Below are 17,986 nucleotides of genomic sequence, written 5' to 3' on the forward strand. Positions count from 1 at the left end.
ATGGTCAGTTTCCTTGGAGTGGGCAGGGTCAGTGCCCCATGCAGTGTGGCTTCTGTCACTACAAGCCAAACAGGCCTGCTTTTGTCAGGCAGCACACATTACCACACTGTAGCAACGGCCTCTGCCTTGGAAACAGACAGTCCTTTACTTTGTGCCTCCGTGGCGGTGGATGTATTTCCATGCCTGGTGTGTTGGTGGCAGCAGGTGGTATGGCAGCGATGGCAGTGGTCAGGATGGTACAGGTTTGATCAGCAGCTTGATTCTAATCAGTCTTATTAAAATACTGGCTCTTACTGGGGCTGTCTTCATGAGAGATCCAGATTGTCCCATTGACAGGCCGCCATGATTTTTTTCCATGCTTGGCTCCAAAGAGGGGGGCTTTAAATTTCTTAATATATATAGCCTTACAAAGTGACACACCAGATGGTTAGGCCAATGGCAAAAGCCTAAGAGTAAGTGAAAATATAACTTGTCTGTTTCTTAAGAGTATCATCTAAGGCACTGGTGTTGACTTTTGATTCAGTGCATTGTGCTAGTCAACCCTTTTTGCAGTCGTCTTTCCAGAGTTGTCAGTGGGGCTGGATGATAGCTGCTGCCCTGTGGCTACCATCTGCTTTTAGTTTAGCCAAACCATCAGTAAACCAGGCACAAACATTGAGAGGAAACTCTGGGAATCAAGACCTCACTGAGTCAGGGGCTTTGCTGCAGGTAGTGGAGTGGAAGATAGTTTCTTCCAAAGGGACAGCTAACACCTCTGTTTGAAAAATCAAGATGCTTCTAGGGCCAGGCCAGATATGCTGTTGAATACACCACTTCCGTTTCACCGACGAGGCTTACAGAGCCGTTTCCTTGCTAACCACAGTTTCAAAGCAGCATGATCAGGCCAAAGACCATGGTTCAGGCTTTTAATTTCAACGAGAGCTTAGGAGTAGGTTGGTAGTTGCTTCTTTAAAAAGGTATGTACTTGAAGCCTATGTCCAGCAGATGGCATTGCTTTCATAGAGAACCCGCCCCCCCCATCCCTTTCCATCTTTAAAGCTGTAATGTCCCTTTTTTGTGATTATATTGTTCCTCTTGGACCCCTTGGGAGGGGACAGGATCGCCTCTCACTATGCAGCAGATCCTGAATGGGATAATCTTTGACATGTGTAGGATAAATACAACTATGCATCCGGCAGCAGGAGCCACAGCAGTAGTTTCAAGGGCCCCACCCACAAGGGCACTTTACCTTCCCTTCCCAGATTGGAACTTGGCTCAGACCCTGTCAGTTGAATTTGGGTGCTTTCCCCGCTCTTTGAACTAACAAGTCTAATCGGCCTGCATCAGGAGCTACAGTAACAGCCACCTAGAGATTACGCCGCTCCCAGGTGGGGAGTCTGGGCAGTGCTGGATGCAGGGGGCAGGAGGAAGCCTTTGCCCCTCTTCTTCACAGTGTGCTTTCCTGTGTCTGGTGAGCCCCTGGGCTTAGGGGCCCTCTTCTTTCCGTCCCTGTGCTCACTGCTCTAGTCCTCCCTGCAGTCCTCAACACCTCTGGTAACCCCCTCACCTGGCAGATCGTCTCCAAAACTCTAAGGGATTGAGTAGGGCGCTCCTATATCCAACAGGACCTTGAGCTTGAGTCCCCTCTCCTCACCATGCTACGATGGGTGTGTGTGGCCTTTATAGTCCCCTTTAGGGACAGGGAGACCTTAACCTCACCTTTCGTCATTTTTCTCTTTGAAGCAGCTCAGATTGTGGCAGAGGGGTGGGATCATGGGACCCAGAGGGACAGAGTGGCTCCGAGTCTCTGAGCAAGGCACACTTTTAGCTTGAGCACACAGCTCACCCAAGGATCTTTCAATATTTTTACTCTACCCAGAGTTCTATGTGGAATAGCAGGGTCCTTACTGCGGGCACCATTCAGGTGAGCTTTGGGAACGCCATGATTCTTCAGCTGCATCCATATTGCCTTTTGATTGGGGCTCCTCGGCTCATTGCCCCATACTGGGACTGGATTACATCTTTTCCTGCTTTTCCCCAGAAGAATGTGAGCAGTAACCAAGACAGCATTCAGACAGTTTGTTTCCATTCTGCCTCACTCCACTCAGCCACATTAATAGGTAGGCCAGTGGAAGAGTCTTACTACCTCCCTTCCCCACCACTTGGGCAAGAGCATTTACTACCAGATCCAGGGAGACTTCTGTCATCCCCTAGCCCTGTCCCTGAGGGGCCTTGTCCTTTCTCTTAAGGAAAGCTATAACTCAGCATCCTATGCTCATCAGGGTTTAGGGTTTTATTTTTACCCTGTGTGCATGTGTGCATGCTTAGTCACTTGTCATGCCTGACTCTTCGCAACCCCATGGACTGTACCCCACCAGACTCCTCTGTCCATGGGATTCTCCAGTCAACAATACTGGAGTGGGTTGCCATTCCCTTCTCCAGGGGATCTTCCGGACCCAGGGATCGAACCGACATCTTCTGCATTGGCAGGCAGGTTCTTTAGCATTAGTGCCACGTGGGATGCCCTTATTTTTACCCTACTTACCAACTAATCAGTTAGTCTGTCACTGTTTTATGGATGCTGCCAGGAGACAAAGTCCTGGATCAGAGACAGCCGATTTCATTTCTCACCGTACAGCAAGCAGGATGGGCATCGGTATGTTGGCATCAGCTCCGCTTGCCCCTAGTGTCCCATGTGATGCCCTGGGCCTGGATGAATGCCTGCACATGTAGTGGGTTCCATCACAGCCAAGGTGTTTGGAGCTTGGGGAATCCGCTGTTTTATAATAAGCAGTAAACCAGATTGCTTTCTGTCCCAGAGGGAGATTCTGTGTCTTCCTTTAGGTTGCTATCAGGACCTTGCGTTCTTGGCATATCCTGCAAGGTCTGTAGGAACAAGAGAGAGCCTGGGAGGACTATCTCCCACCACAGACACGCAGTGGAAGCCAAGAGGAAGTGTGAATATTACTACTAGTTTTACTTGAAAGTAAAAATCTTATACTCCTTTATCAGTATGTTTCCAAACACACTTTGAAACTAACCACAAATGTTGGGACAGTTTAAATAGTGCCGTGCGTGTGTGGGACTATAGTCTGCAGAGCTCTCTCACGTGTGTTCCTTGATAACTCCCTGGGAGATGGACTGGTAGATGCTATTACTGTCTTCTTCATGTAGGTGAGAAAAGAGATCCAGGGAGGGTGAGTGACTTTGCAGGGTTATGCTCACCCACTGGGTGGTGGTGCTGGGACCAGATTTCATTCTCTTTTTTCTGCAAATCTGTTTTGTCGCACTGCTTGGAAGTTATTTTCTCTGTTTGACATCACCAGGTCACCGTCCTAATTTCATGTCGAGCCATGTGCTCAGCAGATGCAGAAGTAGATTTACCCTTCTGCCTAGCTATTAGACCCAGTGAGTAAAACAAACAAAAGAACCCTGCACTTTTGCTAAGAGCATGTTTTGCCCCTCATGTTGTAGGTCAGCGATAAGTGCTTATTGAAGCTGACCTGGGGATGGATGGTCACTGGAAAGCAACTGCTCCTCTGAGCTGCAGGGAGAGACTGACACACACAAATTGCCAGGTTCTGCTGAATAACTGGCCTGCCGCTCTAAAGCCCCCATGTAGGGTGTGGAAGGTTCATTGTGGTTTTGTAGAACAGGATTTTTACATTGTGTTTAAAAGCTAATGTGTTAGAATCCCTTCTTTCCTTGCAAAGTAATTTGCAAGTAAATAATGAGGATGGGTTTTAGGTTTTAGTGAGAAAGCTCTCACCTTTTATATACTGGTTCAGTTCAGTTCATTTCAGTGGCTCAGTCATGTCCAGCTCTTTGTGACCCCATGGACTACAGCATGCCAGGCTTCCTTGTCTATCACCAACTCCCAGAGCTTGCTCAAACTCATGTCCATTATTATAGTAAGATCAAAGTTCACAGTCAGAGGTTAATTATCACAAGGTTAGGAGCAAAATCAGACTCCAGCCCACAGTGTAGTTTGTAACAGCAAGAATAACGTAGTTTTTGTAGTCTTGGGGTTAGAAGTTAGCAGACTTGGAAGAAAACTTATTGCAAAACTTTTTATAGTATAGGAAACTCTTTGCCTTTTTAAAATAAATAGAAACTCAAGATACAGAATAAGTATAGATTTAACTTAATTTATGATGACAGGTTGGTATTTGCTAGCTTTTATCTTCTGTCTAAATATAGGTTAAGGACCAGCTTGATGTCTTGTTTCCTCAAACTACTTGCATTAAAAGCACTTTTTTTAAATCCAGATTTTCTCATTAATTGCTTGAAACTTGTAGACTTTGGTTTTAACTGTAAATTTAGCCATGCTGTATTAAGGCTATTTGAGTTGTATGATGATGTTAAGAATTTCATTTCTCTTTCTGTTTTCTTTTTAGTTGGGATGAGACTCACTTTGGAAAAATGGGAAGTTACTATATCAATCGCACCTTCTTCTTTGATGTGCACCCACCTCTGGGAAAGGTGAGCAGTGTGGTGGACTGCACTCTGCTGAGGATTGGGGCCCAGTCTTAGGTTGGGGTTTAATTCTTGGTCTTGTAGAAAGAACCCTCTGTCATCCCAGAACAGCTGCTTTCATGGGAAACCTTTGGTACTTTTAGGAGTTCTCTGGGCTCGGAAATGGAGTTAGAATCCATCAACTGAAGGGTGGATACAGAATGTGGTATTATGTATAAGATGGAGTATTATGGAGATATGAAAAGAAAGAAGTATTGACACATGTTGCAACATGAATTAATCTTGTAAACATTATGTTAAATGGAAGAAACCAGACAGACCACATATTATATGATTCCACTTATATGAAATATCCAGAATTGGGCAAATCCGTGGAGAAATTTAGATTAGTGCCGGGGCTTCCCTGGTGGCTCAGTGGTAAAGAATCTGCCTGCAATGCAGGAGACCTGGGTTTGATCCCTGGGTGGGGAAGATCCCCTGCAAAAGGAAATGGCACCCCACTCCAGTATTCTTGCCTGGAAAATCCCATGGACAGAGGAGCCTTGTGGGCTACAGTCCATGGGGTTGCAAAAGAGTCGGACATGACTTAGCGATTAAACAACAACAAGCGGGAAGGAAGATTGGGCAGTGACTGCAAATGGGTGTGGAGTTTCTTTTTGGGGTGATGAAATAGTCTGGAGTTAGGTAGTGGTGATGGTCACACAACCTTGTGAATAAACTAAAAGCCACTGAATTGTACACTTTAAAATGGTGAATTTTATGGTATGTGCTGCTGCTGCAAGTTAGTCGCCCAGTTGTGTCTGACTCTTTTTGACCCCACATAGCCCGCCCGGCTCCTCTGTCCATGGGATTTCCCAGGCAAGAATACTGGAATGGGTTGCCATTTCCTTCTCCAGGGAATCTTTCCCACCCAGGGACTGAACACATGCCTCCCACTTGGCAGATGAATTCTTTACCACTGAGCTACCTGGGAAGCCTGGTTTATGTTACATGAATTTTATCTTATTTGAAAAAAAGAAGAAAAAATAAATGGAGGGAAGGATCTGTTGCCGAAATAGTTAGGGGAGCTGATTGTCTACAAGGGCAGGGAACTCTTTTCCCCTCCCCGCTTGCAGCACGTTGCTTGGCCTCTTCCTTTCGCATCGCTTCCAGTTAGAAATTCCACCCATCAGAATTCATCTTACTCTCTGAGAAGCGAACAATCCTGAGAAGACTAATGGATTAGCCCGGGTGTTCACTCAGTCCTTTCTTCCTAACTGGAGGCTGAGATTTTTGGTTCCAAGGGGACAGGAATTGGCCTGGTATGAAGTGTTCTTGGAGTGTGGAGTACTTGGAGCTGAAGGCAGGGGGTGAGAGGCGGCAAGGGGTGGTGATTTGTGACAGGTGGGCTTAGGGGCAGGCACCAAAGCATGGGGTGGGGACCAGGGAGAAGGCCCTGCAGGTTTCAGGAGAGGCGAGGAAGATGAGGTAGGTGACCTATTTCAAAATTAGCTCCAACCCAGAGAAGAAGCAAAAAATGTTATGCTTCTTTTTGTCTCCTTTATAACAACAATAAGAGAGCAATTGAACAGTCTCTTTTAGTCACTGTAGATGCATTAACTTACATAATGCTCAGAACAACCTTATGCAGTAGGTACTGTTCTATCCTCATTTTACAGAAGGGGAAAGTGGGACTTAGAAAGTGGTTTGCCATAGGGAGTATAGCCAGTAAGTGGTAGAGTCCAGGTTCAGACTGGCTTATAGTCTGCTGTCTTAACTTCATACAGGTGCCTCTTTAACTTGCCTCGCCCCAGTACTGGGGCAAGTACATCCGTTACTACTGTAGACTTAAGCCACAGTGTTGAATATTTGCATTGGTCCAGCCTGAGAACCAGCTCCACAGAGATTTTTCATAGGAAACCCAGCCCTGTCTTGCAGCTGGAGAGTGCCTGTCTGTTTTTGGAGTCCACTGGTGCTCAGCACATGAAGACGTGAGAACACTGGCAGTTCTGTGTTTGCGGAGGCCTTCCCTTCCTCCCATCTGGCTCCTGTGTGAAGGGAGAAATGGGAGGCTTCTTTGTAAGGCTGCCACCAGGGAATGCAGTCCATCTGCTTGTGCTCTACCTGCTTGAAAGAGACTGATGAGCAAAGCATCTTCTATAGGTTCTGAAGCCAAGCTAGTCAAAGAATCAGAAAGCCCAATGGGAGCTGGTGGTCCAATGGTTGACTTCATCTTTCAATGCAGAGGGTGCAGGTTCAGCCCCTGGTCAGGGAGCTAAGATCCACATGCCCTCAAGGCCAAAAAGCCAAACCATAAAACAGAAACAATATTGTAAAAAATTCAATAAAGACTTTTAAAAAAATGGTTCACATAAAAAAACAAACTGAAAAGAAACAAAAACCCCTTGAAGTGGTAACTAGGAAGTTTTCTCCTATAGTACTGAGGCCAGTGCCTGCTGCTTCACACTGGCCCCAGCCCTGAGTGCCAGGGGCTCGCGGGAAATAGGTGCTTCAAAAGAAATAAAAATGCCTGCACATAGCAAGAAATTTGATTCGAATAGAAGGAAATAAAAGGTCAAAAGCGACCTTCTCTCACATTTCTATTCCTCAGAGGCCACCAGAGTCACCTTTATTAACATTTCCTCATATATCCTCTCAGAAACTTTATACAAGTGTGTATACATTTATTCACATGTATGTATTAGTACACATGAACAGCACATTATATATGCAAATAGAACAGACTAAAATTGAGCAACTTGTATTTTAAATATATCTTACTTTTTTCCCACATCAGCATATAAAATGTATCCCATTCTTTTTAGTGGCTATATAATATTCCATTATACACATAAGCCATAAATTATTTTGCCTCTCTTCTACTGGTGGGCATTTTTGTTACTTCCAGTTTTGAGTCACTACAGAAGATAATGCAGTGAACTTCCTTGTAGATGTGTCTTTTCATAGTTGTGCAGGTGTGGCTAAAAGAGCCCCAGCAGCTGAACTGAAGAGGCGAAGGATGTATACATTTAGGTTTGGGTTAGACGTTGTTACCCTGCAAAATGCGGTAGTATATGCGCTCCCACCAACAGCGTGTGAGGGTGCTTGCTTCCCTCACCTCATTGCCAGCACTGGTGTGATCGCACTGCCAGAACTTTGCCAGTTTGATAGTAAAAATGGTATATAAGTGTTTCCATTTGCACGTCTTCCTAAATTAGACGGGAAATTTTTTTTGTTATGTTTGTTAGCCATTAATGTTTTTTTTTTTTTATGACAGCATTTTTTTCTAGTAAATTCCTCTTATTCATACTGATTTGAATGAGTTCTTGAGTTAGAAAATTAGCAGAGTGGGCTTCCCTGATGGCTCAGATGGTAAAGAATCTGCCTGCAGTGCAGGAGACCGAGGTTTGATCTCTGGGTTGGGAAGAGCCCCTGGAGAAGGGAATGGCAACCCACTCCAGTATTCTTGCCTGGAGAATCCCTTGGACAGAGGATCCTGGTGGGCAACAGTCCATGGGGTTGCAAAGAGTCAAACGCTTTCTTTTTAAGTTTTATTACACTTTTTATATTTCTAATTTAATTTTTTATTTTTGACTGCTAGATTTTTGTTGCCGCTCAGACTTTTCTCCAGTTGCAGCAAGCGGGGGCTACTCTTTCTTACAGTGTGCAGGCTTCTCATTGCCGTGGCTTCTCTTGTTGTGGCGTGCTGGCTCTGGGGCTTGTGGACTTTAGTAGTTGTGGTTCCCAGGCTCTAGAGCACAGGCTCAGTAGTTGTGGCTCACAGGCCTAGTTGCTCCACGGCATATGGGATCTTCCCGGACCAGGGATTGAACCTGTGTCTTCTGCATTGGCAGGTGGATTCTTTACCACTGGGCCACCTGGGAATCCCCTCAGGACTACTTTTAAGCTTATGGGAACTGAGAGGGAACTGAATTTTGAGTGCTCGTTAAATGCTTGGCAGAGTACCAGGTGTTTTACCTTTGGCATCTGCTCTAAGCCTTACAGTCATCTGCAAGGAAGGTTTTATTACTTGTAGTTCAGAGAGTACTAAGTATTGTCCCTGGTTAGAGACCTCATATGGGAGGCACTGAAATCCATGTCACCTGTACATTTCCTCATGCTTTGCCACCAGCCCAGCTGTCTGGGAATTTATGTACCAGGTGGGCTTGTCCTCTGAGATCCCAGGTGGAAAGGAACATTCATTTGATTGTCACTTCTCAGTTTAAGTTCATCTGGGTATTCGGATGGCTCTGTCTTCTCAATACCTTATATTACTTCATATTAAATTAATTGATATTAAATATAATTTCTGGACTCTGGGATTCCTCTTTTTTTTTTTAATAAGGATTTATATTAATTTACTGCTGAGTTTTGGTTTCTATGTCTTGACATGGAACTATGGAGAGTGACTCTGTTTAGAACTACTTAGAGAAAAAAGTGAGTGAGTGGTCCACTTCTGAGCCCCCAGAAGCAGCGTTGCTGGGCAAGGCTTTCCCTCCACACAGCCCAGCTCGAGTATAGGGGTTGGGCCCAGGCAGCCTGGGACTGTTACTGATGCTTGGTATTTGCTGACAGTTCTTAGCTTTTAGCTGCTTCTGATTATATGTGTGAAAAAGCAAGTTTTACACTATTGATGGTCAAGGAAAGAGAAATGAAGAGGCCAATCCTCTCGAGTGTTTTGAGGGATTCACGACTCACATGCTTAGTTTGCAGTTGATGTGTTCAGTTTGGGGATGTGCCAGGGTGGCCTCCCTTTGGAAGACTGGCAGTAGGAGAAACCAGTCCCTGGCCTTCTGGCATTGTTTCCACCGAGACTTTTCCCTTCCCCTTCGGGGAAGTGCATCCATCCGCGTCCTGCTCCCCATTTTCTCCCCTTCTCTCTATGCCTGCTGTGTAGCCACGTGGCCTCTTTCCTTTCTCCTCATCCTGACTCGGAGCCTCATTTTCCTTCAGTGGTGTGGTCTCCCAGGAATCAGCCCCTGCCTACAGCCTCCGTCCATGAGCTGTTGTGTTTTACTTCACAGCAAGTGAAAGAAGGCTGGATGAGGAAGCCCCTCACTGGCCCTGCCCTTCACACTGGAATTTTCTTCTTCTTAAGTACTCAGTCTTCACTGTTCCCAGGGACTTGGCCTTAACACAGGAGAGGATTTGTTTCAAGCCATGAGCTCTGTAAACAAAAGAGTCTTTGCTCTGCAGCAGCTGCCGGAGAAAGTGTCATACTGGGGGCTCCTCCTGTGGACGGTTGTCAGGGAAGCCGAGGTCCGGGTGCAGCTGGGAGGGGAGTGTGGAGGCGACGGAGTCTTCCCTCCGAGGCCTCTCATCTTTATGTTCCGCCTCTCTCCTCAGATGCTGATTGGTCTGGCCGGCTACCTGAGCGGGTACGATGGCACCTTTTTGTTCCAGAAGCCTGGGGACAACTATGAGCATCACAGCTACATGGGAATGAGAGGAGTAAGGCTTCCTGACTTGCAGTTGGCTACCTGCGCCCTGGGGCCACACTCAGTCAGAAATGTTAACAGTCAGAAGCCCTCAGGTGGTGGCAGGTCTAGGGAAAGGGACTTTGGGGAGGAGGGGGTGATTGGACCCGCGCCCTGTAGTCAAGATTCAGAGCTGGGGTGAGTAAGAAGAGCTAGAGAGGACACAGGTAATTCGGGGATGACGCAGGTGGGAGCAGGCCCAGCCTGTCACCTGTTCTCCTGCCCATGAGCAGCATCAGATTTCAGATCGGAGGGCGGCCAGGAGGCTGCCGTGGCCCTAATGTGGGCCTCAGCACATTGGCAGGCTACATGTCCTTCCTCTGTGGCCGCAACTGCTGCAGTACTGCCTCCCTCTAAGGCCTTTATTGACACGTCAGCGCTCCCACCCACCGTGACCAGGTTCTTCCCTCTTTTCCCCATGAAGATTTCAGGCACACACGGGTCTTCTAGTCTTTTAAAGGAAGTGTATATTTGCCCAGTCCCACTGTGCCCTGAGTCCAAGCACCAGTCCTGACAGAACATGGCAGGGCCTAAAGACCCAAGTGTCTGGGCACCCCATGCTGCTGCTGCTGCTAATTCGCTTCAGTCGCGTCTGACTCTGTGTGACCCCATAAACGGCAGCCTACCAGGCTCCTCCGTCCCTGGGATTCTCCAGGCAAGAACACTGGAGTGGGCTGCCATTTCCTTCTCCAATGCATGCATGCAAGCTAAGTCGCTTCAGTCATGTCTGACTCTGTGCGACCCCCTGAACAGCAGCCTACCAGGCTCCTCCTTCCACAGATTCTCTAGGCAAGATTACTGGAGTGGGTTGCAGTTTCCTTCTCCAGGGCACCCCATCAGTTTAGTCACTCAGTCGTGTCCCTAGAGCTAAATTGGACCTACGGGAACCATCCTCCAGTCTGGAACTCTCAGAGCAGGTTGCATTTGCAAATCCCTTCCCTCAGGGAGTTCAAAGCAGTTTAGATAAAGGTCATGTGATTATTTGGGCTCTAGTCATCGGCTTGCTTGTGCAGTCATATCATATTGTTTTTAACAAGGAGTGCCTACTACCCTCAAGTTCATACTCTTGAGTGATTCTGTGTCTTCCTAATGATGTTTGATCACCACCAAGCATACAGAATTGGATATCGGCCTGACTACAAACTTGCTATGGAAGTGAGAAGGCCAAATATAACAGCCTGTTGCCTTTCACACCAGGGCACATTGCTTTCTGCTAACAAAAAGTGACAGCCCAAATGTGAATTTCCATTCCTTTGGGTTTGTCTGATTACTTTTGATGGGTAGGGTAGGGGAACAGAGAGAACACTGGTGGTTAAAAACGAAACAAAACCGAAAAACAACTGTCCAGATGCTAAAGTGTCAAGCTGTCTTTTTTCTAAAATCAAAATACAACCTATAGATTAAAGAGTGGTTCCTGGTGTGATTGGATAAAAGGACCAAGGGAGGAAAAGCAGAAATAGCATTAGAATTCTCTAAAATACTGATGCTAAAGCTGAAACTCCAATACTTTGGCCACCTCATGCGACGAGTTGACTCACTGGAAAAGACTCTGATGCTGGGAGGGATTGGAGGCGGGAGGAGAAGGGGATGACAGAGAATGAGATGGCTGGATGGCATCACCGACTCGATGGACATGGGTTTGAGTGAACTCCGGGAGTTGGTGATGGACAGGGAGGCCTGGCATTCTGTGATTCATGGGGTCACAAAGAGTCGGATATGACTGAGCAACTGAACTGAAAATATTAAAATACCTTCAGAGAGCTATTTCCCTCCTTACACCTAGTTTTGTAACAGAAGCTAGCGTCTATCAAGAACTTTCTGTGTGGTAATAAACTTTAGCTCATTTAATCTAAAAAGTAAGCCCTGGGGCTCCCCTGGTGGTCTAGGGGTTAAGAATCCTCCTGCCAATGCAGTAGACATGGGTTCAATCCCTGCTCCAGGAAGATTCCACATGCCATGGGGCAGCCAAGCCCGTGTACCACAACTACCAAAGCCCACGCACCTAGAACCCGCGCTCCGCAACGAGAGAGGCCACCACAGTGAGACGCCTGCGCACCGCAGCTAGAGAAAGCCCACACCGCAGCGCAGACCCAGTGCAGCCAGAACTAAACAAACACATAAAAATGAAAAAGTACACCCTCTGAGGGAGGAACGCTTATTTTTCACAGACGGGGAGGCTGAGGTACAGAGATATGACTTTGTCAAGGTCACAACTAGCAGTGATGGGTTGGTCCAACTCCAGAGTCTCCCACTTAAAACCAGTGTGCCCTCCTGCCCACACCTCCCTGGCTGAACTTTGCTGATTTCATGTCAGTGCACAAGTTGGTGCTCAATGGGAACGTAAATGTTTCTTGATTTGATGCTTCACTATTACACTACCCCTTTCATATTTAAATATATTCAAAGTCATCAAGTCATGCCATCCGTCATCAGGGCCCTCCATCTCAAAAGACCAGTTTGTACCAAATCAGGTAGGTCCCTGATGCTTTGCTTAAGTTGGTCCCTTGACTGCTTTCCTGTCCTTCCCTAGTTCTGTGCATTCCTTGGCTCCATGCTCATCCCCTTGGCCTACCTCACTGTGCTCGAGCTGTCCCGGTCTCTCCCAGCAGCGCTGCTCACAGCCGCCCTCCTCACCTTTGGTAAGTTGCCCTAGACCACGTTTCTTGGGAAATCGACTGCCACTCTATGAATGTAGCTAGAAATCAATGCACTTGAAGATTCTTGTCTGTTGGCCCAGTTCTGAAGTAACCTTAGGATTGGGTAAATATATTCCAGATTTCCTTTTACTCACTAGTGATACTTACATATATGGGTACTTGTATGTAGCAAGCCTTTATAGTATTGGAGGTGTGAGGGGGTATGGGTAATACCAAGGAATAGATTATCTCTTAAGCTATCCGCATTTGAGTTTGGAATGGATAATACGTGTATGTGTGCTTGTGTGTATGTGTGTGTTTGAAGGAGGCTTACAGTTCTAATTCAACTAGTGTTAGTTTGCAAGATTAGTTTGCATTCCTTAAACTAATTTCACCTGAATGCAAGGGTATATGCCTCCGAGGCAGCTGAGTGACAGAGGAAAACAAAATAGAAATTTAAATTATTTCTGTGGATAATCCTCACATGGATAATCGAGAGCTGATCTGTAGAAATTGATCCTGTTGCTAGCTGGGCTCATATGAGAGTGAATTCATGACCTCATTGAGCTTAACATTTAAAGAAGTCCAAACCAGTTTAGATGGGTACTTTAGGGGTGATTCTGACTTTGCCCTGACAGATAAGGTTGCAAGATTATAGAATCTCCCTGTAGAGGACTGATGGCTTTTTCCTTAGGTCTTTAATTTCCCTCCTCAGTAGTTCATTTATTCATTTTTCATTCAACAACTGTTTTCAAGCATCTGCTTTGTGCTAAGCCACTTTCTTGGCCTCAAAGGTTATGCTGATGAGACAGGACTATCATGGAGCTTGCTTACTAATGGGGCAGATGACAAACAAGTAACTTAGTCTCTAGTTTAACATTTTAAAGAGTAAGTACAACGTAGAAAATAGGATAGGGTAAGGGACAGAGTAATACGGGGTGATTCTGTTTTAGGGTGGTCAGTGAAGAGCGCCCTGAGGAGGTGGCCTTGAGCAGGTATCTGAGGGGACAGCATGTACTGTGGTCCTGGCACGAGGCAGCCCTTGGTAGATTCAGAGAACAGCAAGAAGATGAGGCCAGAGCAGAGCATGAGAGCAGAGGAGGCTGGATGGGTAGGGAGGCCATGGCCGTCTTGAGGAGTTTGTTAGTCTGAGTGAGATGGGAAGACATTGAAAGACTTAAGTCAGGCCATGATGTAATGACATTTTGTTTAAAAATAGAAAATCACTTCACCACCTGCATGGAGAGTCAACTCCCAACGAGACTTCATCTGAAATGGTTAAGATTCTATCCTGGGTATATGTAGTTTGTAGCTGTGTAAGCACGATGGCAGAACTTTGGATGGTGGCAGTACTCAGGATCACTCTGTCTGAACGAATGACATGATCCCTTCTGCGGTCACCCTGAGAGTGTGAGATGCTCTTTCATATCTCTGGGCTTTGGTGTACCCCAAGGCTGTGTGCTTCCGCTCTCCAGTTGACCCACTTGCCCATCTAATCTTGGCTGCACAAACGCTTACGTGCAGTTAAGCCCAAGGGGCACTGTTTCTTAACGCTGGGGTGTGTTGCTCTCGGGGGCGCCTGTCTCTGATCCTGCTTCTTGACTGAGCTCGTGTTTTTCAGACACAGGCTGCCTCACGCTGTCCCAGTACATCCTCCTCGACCCCATCTTGATGTTCTTCATCATGGCTGCCATGCTGAGCATGGTCAAGTACAACGCCTGTGCCAGCAGGTCAGCAGCACCGTCTTTGGGAGCGGGTGTCAGAAGCTGTGGCAGCTTTAGAATTTCTATAACATCCAGGGATGGGGTGGGTCCAGTGCCTAGAGGACTTGTCTTTAAGCTGAATTTCAGGCAAGTATACTTTAAAAAAATATTTTAGATTGCTCATTTTAGATCATCAAAATAGATTTACAGAAGTTTTCTATAGATATTTTTATTTTTGCTATCCTAAGACTAAGAAAATATCAGTTGTCTTTTTCAAGAGCCTTGTTATTTTTACAACGGGGGTGGATTTGGGTAGGGGTTTATGTTACTTTATGAAGGGGTCCTAGTGCCTTCCCCCACCCCACCAGCTAGTCACTCTTGAGCACCAGTGCTGGTTAGGAGATCCCAGGACAACTTCATTCTTCACGTGCTTTGTCCTAGAGGGGAGGGCACCAGAGTAGGTGTTTCCTGGGAACTGTTTGTCTCCCTGCCCTCAGTCCTGAACCAAGGATGGGAATGATGTACATAGAGGTTGGCTTGAAGGGTCCACAAGGATCAAGAGGATCCCTGCAGGCCCTGGTCAGTCCTAAAGCTGCTCTGGAGGGCCTGGTCTTCTTCCAGAAGAGTCCTTTCCGGATCATCCTTTGCCTCTAAGAGAGTAGAATAGGTCATTGCATCCAAACCAAAACAGCTGGCTCTGCCAAGGCTTTTCCAGAAGCAACCTGATTTCACTGCAGCCAGGCCGTGACTTCCAGCTCTCTCTGGGTTTGGCTTATCTTCTGCCTGCACCATATCCCCTCCCACCTGCCATTTCTTGAGTACATACTATGTGCCAGGTACTGTACCCAGAGCTGAGGGTAGGAACACATAGATCTTGACTGTTAAGGAGCATTTGCTCTGGTGGGGGTGAGGGTGGGGAACCTGAGGGTCTGGAGCTCTGAGCACTAAGTGCTCTAATACAGCAGACCTTGGAACTGGTCGCCTGACTTAGCACCGTGCTCCACTTTTGGTGGCTGTTACATGACCTCTCTGTACCTCGAGTCCTCGTCTGGAAGAAGAGGCTGATGACAGGCTCTGCCTCCATGGGGTTGCAGTGAAAGTTAAAGAGTTAATACGGGGTGCGGTAATGGGGCTTCCATGGGGCTTCCCTGGTGGCTCAGTGGTAAAGAATCCACCTGCCAGTACAGGAGATGCGGGCTCCATCCCTGGGTCGGGAAAATCCCCTGGAGGAGGAAATGGCAACCCACTCCAGTATGCTTGCTGGAAAAATCCCATGGACAGAGGAGCCTGCCAGGCTACAGCCCGTTGGGGTCGCAAAGAGTCGAACATGACTGAACGACTGAGCACCCATGCACACACTAGTAAAGTGCTCAGGGCAATGCCTGACACATAGTAACACTCAGTAATAGCTGGCTTTTACAGGGGACAGTCTGCCTGAATCCAGTGGGCTTCTCTGGATTTTCCTTTTTCTTCCACTTGATTGGTCACCACTGAAGAATAAGCTCTTGCTTACTTGACGCCCCTTACTTAGGCAGGGCTGCCATGACCCTCCTCCGCAGAAGAGTTGTACTCTCACACCGTGCTCCTGCAGGCTCGGGTTTCACAGACCACATCCACCTCGGCGCCATGTGTGGTCCCTGAGGTTGCGAGCCCTCATGAGAAAGGCCACAGGGCAGCCTCTCAGAGTCCGGGGACCTCTGCCTCTCCCCGAGCTGCACTTGCTATTGAGTTTGGTTCCAGCCGCCAAGCTGAACTCTGTCTTGTTGGTTTTCAGGCCCTTCTCTGCCCCCTGGTGGTTCTGGCTCAGCCTGACTGGCATTAATCTGGCTGGCGCTCTGGGGGTCAAGTTTGTCGGCCTCTTCATCATTCTGCAAGTGGGGTGGAACACCCTTTCAGACCTTTGGCACCTGTTCGGAGACCTCAGTCTTTCAATGGTGAGAACCCAAGTGCTTGTAGAAATGTCTTTGCTCCCTAGAGCCAGTGGCCTTTCTCCACTTCTGCTGCAGGGGGCAGAGTGGCTGTGTTCCGGGTCCCAGGTGGGCTGGAACCAGCTGCCCTCTGGAGGGCGCAGGGCAGCAGGGGCTGGGCCATGACCGATGGGCTGGAGAGGGAGAAACGGAGAGGATGGACTGACATCCTTGGGGTTCTCTCTTGGCTTTCATTCCTGCATTGGTTTTTAAATGCTCTACAAATGACTCATTTGAAGAAACCCTGATGCTGGGAAAGATTGAGGGCAAGAGAAGGGGGTGACAGAGGGTGAGATGGTTGGATGGCATCACCGACTCAAAGGACATGGGTTTGAGCAAGCTCCGGGAGATGGTAAAGGACAGGGAAGCCTGGTGTGCTGCAGTCCATGGGGTTGCTAAGAGTCTAACACGACTGAGTGACTGAACAACAGCAAATGGGTCGAGGGGGTCCTGTTCCGCTGGGCTCAGCCACGGGTATGGCAGACGCTGACTGCATGGGGCTTGAGGAAACTCAGTGGGCTGACTTTCTGAACTTACAGTTTTCTCTTCCTGACCCAGCGTCTCCGGACTTATAGCTTATTACAGTATTATTTATTAAGAGCTGACTCTGTGTCCTGCACTATGGAAAACGCTTTACCTTTATCATCTCATTTCCTCCTCATAACAGTCCCATGAGGCAGGTAGTTGTTACCCCCATGACAGGTGAGGGAAACTGAGACCTGGAGAGGTGGTGTTGTTCCCAGGGTCATACAGGTAGTGAAAGGCAGGTCTCGGACTCAGAAAGGAGGGGCTGACTCCACACCTACTGCTTTGCCGCAACACCCCTCCATCAGCTCTGGCCTTAAGTCCCAACAAGTTCATTTAGAAAATATAGACAGGCCATCCACTGAGTGTGAGACCCAGAACATGCAGATGAATAAAACAGGATTCCTGCCCTCTAGAGACAATGGAGACAGAGAGAGAAATAAGAATGAAAAGAAAAATATAGTCATGTTCCAGCCAGCAAGTGCTGTGAGAACAGAGAGGAGGGCGTGAGCCCAGGCTCAGGCATTCCAGGAAGGCTTCTGGGGGAAAGCTGAGGCCCACAGTTAAGATCAGGAGCATTTATTCATGTTCACGTGGTGGGTGTGGCCAGTGCAGTGCAAGAAGCGTAGGGAAAGTGCAGGTGTCAGTGTGACTGGGAGGGAGAGGGAGTGAGGATGATGCCGCTGAAGATGCAGGTCACGCCTCGTCAGCAGTCGGGACAGCCCCGGGCCCTGGGTGAGCATGTGGACAGGCAGCGGCGGGCTGGCCGGCGTCAGCCCCCGCAGTGCTTGGTTGTTGGGTGTTATAAGAAGGCTCGGTTTCCACAGGCCTTTTTCTCTGGATGGCCCTTAGTTTCTCAGTCGTTTCTGATTATGACTTACACATGTGCTGATGTGCTTGGTCGCGGCTGATTCTTTGTGACCCCATGGACTGTAGCCCACCAGGTTCCTCTCCATGGAATTTTCCAGGCAAGAATACTGGAGTGGGTTGCCATTTCCTTCTCCAATGACTTACATGTAAATACTTAGAAATAACACACACCTCAGGCATAAGGCATAGCTAAGCCTCCTATGCCCAGTGCCGGTACTGACTGTTTGCAGGTGACTTTGGGAAAACACCTGACCGCTCGCATCCTGTGCCTCATAGTGCTGCCACTGGCTCTCTACATCGCCACCTACGCTGTCCACTTCATGGTGCTGAACAAAAGGTACCGCCAGAGCCTTGCCAGCGTCTCGCTTCTGTCC

At 47.6% G+C, this 17,986-nt stretch overlaps 1 protein-coding gene across 2 annotated transcripts in view; it reads left to right on the forward strand.

The window, feature by feature from the left end:
• POMT2 (protein O-mannosyltransferase 2) overlaps nt 1-17,986 on the forward strand; it is a 46,097-nt gene that overhangs the window by 5,600 nt on the left and 22,511 nt on the right. For both annotated transcript variants that reach the window (XM_055436027.2, XM_055436028.2), the window contains exons 2-7: nt 4,377-4,461; nt 9,781-9,885; nt 12,442-12,550; nt 14,169-14,277; nt 16,025-16,184; nt 17,843-17,949. In XM_055436027.2, the coding sequence (XP_055292002.1) occupies nt 4,377-4,461; nt 9,781-9,885; nt 12,442-12,550; nt 14,169-14,277; nt 16,025-16,184; nt 17,843-17,949 (675 nt within the window). The remainder of the gene's footprint in view (nt 1-4,376; nt 4,462-9,780; nt 9,886-12,441; nt 12,551-14,168; nt 14,278-16,024; nt 16,185-17,842; nt 17,950-17,986) is intronic.

The sequence above is a fragment of the Moschus berezovskii genome, chromosome 9 (genome assembly GCF_049115385.1).
Source record: "Moschus berezovskii isolate FMDL1 chromosome 9, NW_MosBer_1.0, whole genome shotgun sequence".
NCBI classification, from domain to species: domain Eukaryota; kingdom Metazoa; phylum Chordata; class Mammalia; order Artiodactyla; family Moschidae; genus Moschus; species Moschus berezovskii.